Source organism: Coturnix japonica, chromosome 1, assembly GCF_054131305.1.
Source record: "Coturnix japonica strain WE chromosome 1, WE-NBRP24, whole genome shotgun sequence".
Taxonomy (NCBI): domain Eukaryota; kingdom Metazoa; phylum Chordata; class Aves; order Galliformes; family Phasianidae; genus Coturnix; species Coturnix japonica.
This window is the reverse complement of record NC_140663.1, coordinates 13,090,038-13,099,441: the sequence shown is the minus strand read 5'-3', so window position 1 is coordinate 13,099,441 and position 9,404 is coordinate 13,090,038. Positions and strand designations below refer to the sequence as shown.

Here is a 9,404-nt window from a genome sequence, read left to right as displayed (position 1 = left end):
TACTGCTTACACATAAAAAGTAGAATTGATATCTGAATTTATCTCTTAGACTTTTGCTTTTATTTTAATTTTCAAACCCGTAAAAATAAATAACATAATATGGAGAAATTTAAATAAATGATTGGTCATGTATGAATACAAACAAAATCATGTATTGGTCATGTATTAATACAAACAAAATACAGATTAAATTGGCCTGAAAAAAAAGTCTCCCACAACTAATTTCTGCATATGTCTGTGGAAGATAATTTCCAAAACTGTAAGTGTATGCATTATTTCTGCTGGAGTGAGTTCTCAAAGTAATAGCAGAGGACACAGCACTGAACACTGCAGTATGATCATCCATCTGTTTTTTGTTTGCTGGCTTGTTTTTCTAAAAGGATAGGAACTATCAAAAGAAAAGCAGCATTTAGTTTTCTAAGACACATTTTGCACATCTAGAAAACTTTCTGTTTGAGGGTGTGATGCTTTACAGACAGCCGTGAATTAGGCCTTACAAGCAGACAGAGAAGGACTAATAACAAGTAGATCAAAACTAAAAATACATATCCAAGGTGATGTACTGATCTGAAAATTGAATTCAAAGTGCTACAGGTTTGACAAAGCCATCCACAAATGTCTGCTGCTTGAGCACAAGTGGGTGAGCGCCATCTTGGAGCTGCTCCTTCACAGTGCTTCTCAAGACGGCGGTGTAGGCCGCGCGCCACACTGTAGGTGCTGGCAGGTGAGGGTACAGACAAAAACGTCTGCTGAAAGTCAGCACTGGGGCTGTACTCAAGCTGTTGTTGTGTCTTTAGCTTTTGGCTGGGAAAAAAATAAGTAATGTTCATGCCACTGATCCAGAGTTTGAGCTAACTTAAAGCTGACTTGTTACATCCACATGGGCTTTGGTCACAGCTTTTGAGCAGGTTTATTTGCAGTCATCCCAAAGACCAAACCCTTCTCTTTCAGCTGCTTTGCACCCCTGTTGTAGGACTTGTTTTTATTCTGCACTCATTTAAACCAAATTAAATTGCTAATGGTCTTCTGATGCTACATAGTGGTGTAGGCTCTGAGATGTAGCTGCAAAATGGGACTGTTGAACAATTGTTCAACTACACAACAATTAAAGAGTTGTTTTTTAAGAATTCTTATCTTCTCTTTAAGTTGTAGGAACCTTTTCTGCCTGCCACAATATTCTTTCACTGCACATACTTGCTAATGCCAGAAGCCCCATCACAGTGACTTCACAAATCACCCCCTTGGCAGGTTGCAGGCCAGGTCTCATTCTCACCTACACCTTGGTGCCTCAGGGGACACGCGATCTTGTTCAGCTGAAGTGCACAGGTATGCCTTTACTTGCTTCCCGCATTCTGTGCAGTTGCAGTTTGCTTCCAGCTGAAACACTCGGCTGCTTGAAATACAGGTAAGACATCTCCAGTATTTAACTTTCCTTCTAAGTGTGAAACTGAAGTGTGTTGGAGTTTTGCTGGTCTTTGTTTATCTGCTAAAGTGAGTCATGTTTAAAGAATATCATTGGTATGGAGTGTGAATGGGACAGTAATTACAAAGATGGTAGATTACTCCTGATTGCTGAAACAGCCACACAGGCATGTCTGTTCTCTAATGTATTGATTGGAGTTGTGTGAACCAAGCCTATTGTGGAGCCTGTAAAATCTGAAATACTTTGAATGCCTTTGCTTATGTAAACAGCTGCTCTGTTCTAACACAGTGGTGTTCTGTCTAAGACGTTTTGGGTGCGCTTGCATGGGGGCACCCCAGCAGCCACAGTGGCATCAGAACATGCTGATTCCATCAGTGCCTACAGATGGAGAAAGAGGTAGAAGACACAACAGTGAAGTCAATTTGTAGTTTGGAAGCTTTACATGGTGGAAGGATGCGGGGCCACATTTTCCATCCATTTCTGCCTTCTTTGTTTTCCAATAGAGTTCTTGTGTTAGCAAATCACAACTTCCTCTGCAATAATGTTAGTTGGAAGGATGTGAAGTAAAAGCCACAGCGATCCTCCTGTGGATTCTAGCTGAGGTTTCCTCCATACGAGTCTTTTGCATTGATAGTAGCATTATCTATTTTTCCTCACTGCACTTAAATATTTGGTTATACTTTTATCTCTAACGAGACCAAAATCCACCTGACTTCAGGCATTATTCAGCAGCATCTATGTTAGGATTTCTGGCAAGAAACAAGGACTTAGAAGGAGTTAGATCTCTGCAGACAGCTCTGCTGAATCTAATTAGGATTAAATACTTTATATTTGAATACCACAGAAGTTTTGCTGATAACAATTCTATTTTAAACTGTATACATATGTTTTATGGTCTTTTGCAAAAGTATATGTGAGGTATCCCTCTGCTTTGATCCCATTCTGTAAAAGTCTGTCATGAGAACAAAGTCAAGACCAGCATTTGCTTTTAATCTCAATGTTCCATCCTTTTGCTAAAAGACAGCTCCATGAATGAACCCCCCCCCCACCCTTCATGTGCCCTGGGGCAAATGAGCATTGTGTGACCCATTGGCTCTTCTCTTCCAGCCAGATCAGCCTGAGCTCCATGCAGAGACATAAGGCTTGGCTGGCCCTTCTGTTGCACCTCAGTAAGTATATACGGTACAGTTATTTGGGCCAGTTTTGAAATACTATCATGTCATTGACATGTTTCTCCAAGACTTCTAGGGTACTTCATTTGTCTACACAATTGAAATGCATGAGACTGAGAGTCCTTGCTCCTCATGCTTCTGCTTAGGAGCTCTGAGTGTTGTGCAACCTTTAAATACAAACTAAAGGTATGTGTTGTGATTAAGCCCAAATCAGCTTCTAAAAGGGACATCCAGTATCTGCTAACAAGCTAATACACGGTGAATCTGGATAAATAAATAAGGGCAGATTAACCAAATATACACATTGCTTTATACTTAGCAAGTCACGTTTCATTCAGTGCCTAAAATATAGCCTGAGCTGTGAACTCAAATCTGTCTGTCACTGTACTTTGTAGAAATATTCATAGTAAAAACAAAAAATCAAAGTATATATATTTAGTGCTGTAATTGCATTACTGCTTTTTGTGCTCCTGTGGGATCTTCATGTATTGATTGTATTTTATTATTTTTTTTAGCTGTACTTTTTATAACAAGTTGAGCCAAGTAAAACTGAGTAGATGAAGCCTCCAAGGTACCCATTCCTGTTCAGAGTTTCAGGACAGAACTTGTTTAAAAGGACAAGCCCTGTAAGGGAAGTCTTCACATATTGGAAAAAAATATATATTTAAGGTAGTTTCAGGCAAAATAAACCCCCCAAAAAATCTCAAAAGTAGTTACAGAATTTCATATTATTCGGTTTCATTCTTACTGACCATTCCATGGGTTCTGAATGGAAGGTGCTAGGACCAGAGCAGGATGTTCACTGCAAATCATCAGAAAATCATAGGCACATCTGACTTTATACCTGGCCTCAGTTTCATCAATACATCTTTGAGAACTCAGCACAAACCAGCAGTACAAATTAGAATCTGGCTCTGCTCACAAAGTCAGTTGCAACGCCTGTGATTCTGCTGCAGTAGTGCTGACTCTGGGTATGCCAGGATGGGATGCTTAATACATTATTGCTCCTAGCAGATTGGCATGTTTGATGGACAGCAAAGTGCTGAGGGTGTGGTTTAGTGTACATTTGCAATATGCTAGCTCTGTTTTTTTAATGATTTTGCAGCAGATGAGCTCACGAGTGAAGCTCTTCCAGATTCTATCAGGTGATAGGATTAAGGACAGGAGAATAGACAGAGGGTAATTTACTTTTCTGCTGATGTTAGAACATCACTGATTTTCTTAGGAGAGCATTGCTGAGGATGTGAACCAGTTTAATCTCTCACTGATTTTCTTTGGCTCACAGTGCTGGTGGGACTCCGGCAGGCACAGGATGACTGTGGGGCTGGGTCCTGCCATCCAGCCATTGGGGACCTCCTCCTGGGTCGCAGCAAGCAACTAGTGGCCTCTTCAACCTGTGGAGTGAACAACCCCCAGAAGTACTGCATTATTGGCTACCTTGAGGTTGGTTTGCTTTTTCTTTTCAATAAACTGAACTCTTCAGACTAGCAATGTTCTTTTCTGTAAAAGAAAGCTTCCCAGACTGGGAAGCTTCTCCTGGACTTGTCTGAATAATGCACAGATAGCACAAAATAAGGCTGGTGGAAGGCTGTGCCTCATTGTAGCACATATGGAGGATTTGGCAAAAACAGCAAACAGCCTTCAGTGATGCACAGCTTCTCCAGAGTGAGAAACATCAGTGAGATGCAAATGAGCACAAGGGTATCTGAGGGAGCTTTACTTTGCCAATCTTTCCCTGCTCAGAGATGAAGACCACAGCTGGTGTGTGTGTGTATATGGTTAGAAGGATGGGCACGGTCTTTGACGTGCCTTTGCATCCCATACAGTGCTGAGACCTAAAGCGGCCTTTTGAGAGATTCGTGCCACATCCTCACATGTCTCTTGATGTGAAATAAAACCAACACTGATGAAAACAGAAAAGCTATTTCTGGGAGATGGTGAAAACGCAATCTTTGGCCATGTAGGTAGATAGGTAGACACAAAATGTGGGCAATCAAACAGATCCCTCCTGGGGAAGCACCTTTGGGGAACCTATTTGTCCATCAGATGTTTGGAATCAGCGACCAGCAGAAATGGACTTCCCACCTCACTTCTGGCCCTTGGCTGGAGGACTTCCTTCTTTTTCTTTTTGAGATGAGATCAAAGAGCAATAAAAAATTGATATTTTCACTTGCCTGTACTTATCCTTTGAATTATGGAAATACAGACTCGTGAAAAGGAACAGCTGTTCCTGCAATAATCCCAGTGATTTACTGCTGCCTCAACACATCTTGACCCCCACTGACTGCCTTCTGAAGGCAACGCAAGTTACGAGTCCTGCTGCTTCTCAAAGCTGGATTATCCTCTGGCAGTGTCACCAGCTGTACCAGCTCTCCTTCTATGTGTCTCCCATCAGATGTATGTTTCAGAATACCGGTACTTCCCACTGGTACTCCTGGAGGCAAGCCAGGAAGCTTTGCATGCTTCCTCCCCGCACTCGCCTTTTGATGACCTGTGCAATGACAAGGGAACCATGGCAGGAACAAATCTGGTGTATGAAGTTTTGCCAGCCAACGTGGCAAGCTGCCAGAAGCCCAGACTTGGTTGGGATGCTTTAATGAAAATTCAGGTTGATAAAATTGAAGTTCAACTTCTTTGCGTTTGAAAAGAAGCGCTTTTAATAACCGTGCCTTATTTAGAATAATGCCTCTTTTTGTTTCTAAGCGTAGGTTAAATGGGTTTTAGCCCTGTGATTGGGCTTACTACTTACATGTGTTCGGAAAGGAAAAGAAAATGTACTTGGTGCTACAGAGTGCAAAGCTGTGTGCTTCAAAGGCAGATGGGATCTGGCAGATCTGCCTGCAAGGATGTGCACGTGCCTGTCATTTGGGGCACAAAGAGACTTTTGTGGTGCAACCTTAAACGTAAATGGAATGAGCGTCACACAGTGTGTGAGCCAAAGCATGGGTGCACACAGTACCAAATGCTGATATAACGGGAGTGCTCCTTATTGGAGCTTTGTAAAAAGAGGTGAGTGGTTTTTATGCTTCTTCCTTGTCTTATAAATTGTAACTTCATCGTATGTCACAAAGTACAGTGTAGAATGGCTGAATATAGTATCTATTTTCCACAGTATTTAAGACATATGCACATTTTTGAATTCTCATCTGTAGATTTATTTAAGTGTAAATAATTCCTAGGTGATTTCATAATACAGAAATGCTGCACATTCTGAGCATGCTGGACAGGCACTTCTCCCCTGCTCCTGTTCTGGTCACAGAACTGCCTTCTGCTTTCAGCCAATCCATCAACTTTGGACAAAGTGCTGCAGTGGTATCTCCTCATTCCCCACTTTGGGTGCTGCTGACATCCCACTTCTCCCCTCCACCCACAGAAAGCACTGTTTGTGCTGATGGTATCAGCCCAGACCTTTCACGTGCTGCCTGGAACCAGCCTTCCCTTCAGCTTCTACAATAGCATCTGTCTGCTGTTCCTGGCTAATGTGCAAAAGAGAGAAAAATACAGATAAATGATGTAGGGACTGTTACCGTTGAAGGCCCCCTCAGGCCTTAAGGAGTCAGTCTTCCCAAGCAATGCCTCTGTTGCCTGACTCCAGGCCAGAGCCTGCACATGCACAAATACACGTCTATCAAATCATTCAAGAAGAGACCAAGCTCATCTTTTATTCTGCTCTTTTTGCTTTCTAGGCTGAACAGAAGTGCTTTGTCTGTGATTCCAGGTACCCGTATAATCCCTATACACAACACAACAGCCACATGATTGAAAACGTTATCACAACTTTTGAGCCAGATAGGAAGAAAAAGTGGTGGCAGTCAGAAAACGGTAAGCTTCCTTGACAAAGGTTAGATTTACTTCTGCAATTATAACCACTTGGCCTTCATAATGAGGTGGGATAGACCCATTTTGCATGAAGAACATCCCATATTTTTATTAGTTTGTGTGTCTATCAGAAACAAAGAAAATCATTGGATGACTTTTAAGAAATTCGTGTGGTTACAGGAAGGCATACACCCAGAACCTTGCCATCACCATCACTTGCCATCTGAACGCTCTGAACAAGACCTTCAGTCGTTTCACAACCTCCAGCTCCCAGCACTGCAGGTCCCACTGCACGCACAGCCCCAGAGGGAGCTGACTTTGTGCTCCCAGGATGCCCCAGGGAGCCTGGCTGCCTTGGCTGGAAAAGGCATTTGTGAATTCCCCAAGGAAAACTGCCTCAGCAGCCCCTCCAATATATGATTTGTGCTCTTCACTTCATTTTCATTCCTTTTCAGGTGTTGACCATGTCAGCATTAGACTGGACCTAGAGACTTTATTCCAGTTCAGCCATCTTATCCTGACCTTTAAGGTATTACATGCACATCTTTTGCCGCTCCTTTTATGTAATTTTATACACTAATTCTTTAACCACAGGAATAAATTGCTCAGGGAAGCAGTGAAAGCACCATCCTCAGAGGTTTGTGAGAATGGGTTAGATAAACACCTGTCAAGTATGGTTAAGCTGTAGTTGATCCTGCCTTAGGGAAAGTAGATAGGCTGAATAGCTTCTCATTCATGTGCCTTCTGGTCCAATTTTCTATAAGTCTGATAATTAAATCTGAAAAATAAACTATGAAATTAAGTCCAAATACTTTAGACATTTCTAACTGAGGGGGTTCTTTCAAGCTTAATTCTGTCTTCTTAAGCATACCCATTGTGATCCGCTTAGATGCCTACATTTATTTCATTTTTCTTTAACAAAATTCCTGTATTGTTATTGTGGATTTCCTTACTTAAAAATAATCTACTTATAGAATAATCTCCTGTGCAGCCTGATCTGGTAGGTGGCAACTCTGCTCATAGCAAGGGTTTGGAACTAGATGATCATTCAAGTCCCTTCCAAGCTAAACCGTTCTATGCTATAATTCTATATGGAAGATTGCCCCTCTTCTGCTGAGGGAGCTGAGATGAGGAACGTGGCTTCTTCAGAGTCTCATGTAAATAGTACAGTGTGCCTGTAGGCTCTCAAACACAGAAATACAGTTGGCAGCTGTTGGAATCCCCCAAGCAGGACCATCAGTACAGTTATCCCCAGGATGTCTTATCAATGCCTCATTAAGGAATTCTTGAAATACTGTTTCTTGCAGACATTTCGTCCCGCAGCAATGCTGGTTGAGCGCTCCACAGACTTTGGTCAGACCTGGAAAGCATTTAGGTATTTTGCACAGGACTGTGCAGCTTCTTTTCCCAACATCTCTTCTGGTCCATCGAAAGGTGTGGGAGACGTCATTTGTGACTCAAGATATTCAGACATTGAGCCCTCCACTGAAGGCGAGGTACTGCAAAGAGTCAGTGACTGAGATTGTACACAGCTAGTTTTCTGGAGCTGAGGGTCTCACTTCTATGTCCATCATATTGACTTACAGAGGTCCTGAGTCATGAAGTGCTGTTGACTTTTCAGACATAAGAGGGAAAATCACAGCATTTTACCCTCAGTTTAGTATCCAAACAAGCTCATAAAACAACATGCACAAAGCCTTCTAGTGCTCTTTCCTGTTTTCCCAGTTCACGTGAAAGCCCTTCCTCATAAGAGTTCTTGGTTCTCTATTAACCCCTGCCACTGAAGGGCTTTTCACCAGCCAAAGCTAGTCAGAAATGGCAAGAGAACTTGCTGAATTGAGGCCAAGACATTTGTTTTAATTTGGCAGGATAAGCAAAGTGACATCAGTAACAAATGGATCTCAGGTGGCAGAGTTTATATGCAAAAATAATATCTTCCATGACTTATAGAGCTGTTTTAATCTGATTTGCAGGTTGTCTTAAAAGCTTTGGATCCTAGCTTTGAAATAGAAAACCCATATGTGCCATATATCCAAGGTAAGAACAATGCAAGTTTTTGCTAGCGATCAGGTTGCAGGTGTTGCTTACTTTGCACACCAAAAGGAGCAAAAGCTCAACTGGTGTCAATAATGATGTTGAAAAATATGTACCAAAGGATCATAGGAAGACATCTGTACTAATACATTTTAAAAGCACCAATCTTGTCCCCTAGCCCTACGGACAAATGACTTTGTACAGCCTATCCATGCAGCTAAACTGTCCTTCCTTCTGGGACCAGATGGCCTAATCATCCCTGCCATTTGGGTGTCTCTCATGGGCTCATTAGGTGCTGGCTGGGGAAGCATTGCTTAGCCAGATGAGAGCTGTACCAGGGAAGTTGTCTGCCAGGAGCAGGTCACTTGTCCAGGCCATTTTAACTATTTCTTCAGTACGGGGAATTTACTGGATGTTTTATTCACTGTAAATTTGACTCTCTTCATTTTCAAGTCAGGTTGGGCTCCTGATTTTTTTTCTTTCTTTCCAGAACTTATTACAATGACAAACCTGAGGATCAATTTTACCAAACTCCATACCCTTGGGGATGCTCTCCTTGGAAGAAGGCACAGTGATCCCCTTGAGAAGTACTACTATGCTGTCTACGAGATGGTTGTGCGGGGCAACTGCTTTTGCAATGGCCATGCCAGCCGCTGTGATCCCATACAGAATCTGCGGGGTGATGTCTTTCATCAGCCCGGCATGGTGCGTAATTAATGCTATTAAGTCCTTACCTGGTGTTTTGGTGGAAGGAAGGAATGGAGGGAAGGAGAAAGGAAGGAATGGAAAGATAGAGGGAGGGAGAGGAAGAAAGGTCACTGATGACCTTTGGATTAACCATTTGCAACTCCAGTGTTTTGATACAACTTTTTCCTTCAAAACTGTGGGCCAGGTTTCTCAGAAGCTGTGTCTTCATTGGCATCAGTGTGGTGTTTCAAAAGCAAGTGGGACATGAC

At 42.3% G+C, this 9,404-nt stretch overlaps 1 protein-coding gene across 1 annotated transcript in view; it reads left to right on the top strand.

Annotated features, from left to right (window-relative positions):
- Positions 1 to 1,187: 1,187 nt before the first annotated feature.
- LAMB4 (laminin subunit beta 4) overlaps positions 1,188 to 9,404 on the top strand; it is a 39,839-nt gene continuing 31,622 nt past the window's right edge. Inside the window, exons 1-8 of the mRNA XM_085510031.1 lie at positions 1,188 to 1,405; positions 2,531 to 2,592; positions 3,881 to 4,038; positions 6,282 to 6,417; positions 6,870 to 6,943; positions 7,722 to 7,910; positions 8,388 to 8,451; positions 8,939 to 9,153. Coding sequence (XP_085366157.1) covers positions 1,329 to 1,405; positions 2,531 to 2,592; positions 3,881 to 4,038; positions 6,282 to 6,417; positions 6,870 to 6,943; positions 7,722 to 7,910; positions 8,388 to 8,451; positions 8,939 to 9,153 — 975 coding nt within the window. The 5' untranslated portion in view covers positions 1,188 to 1,328. The remainder of the gene's footprint in view (positions 1,406 to 2,530; positions 2,593 to 3,880; positions 4,039 to 6,281; positions 6,418 to 6,869; positions 6,944 to 7,721; positions 7,911 to 8,387; positions 8,452 to 8,938; positions 9,154 to 9,404) is intronic.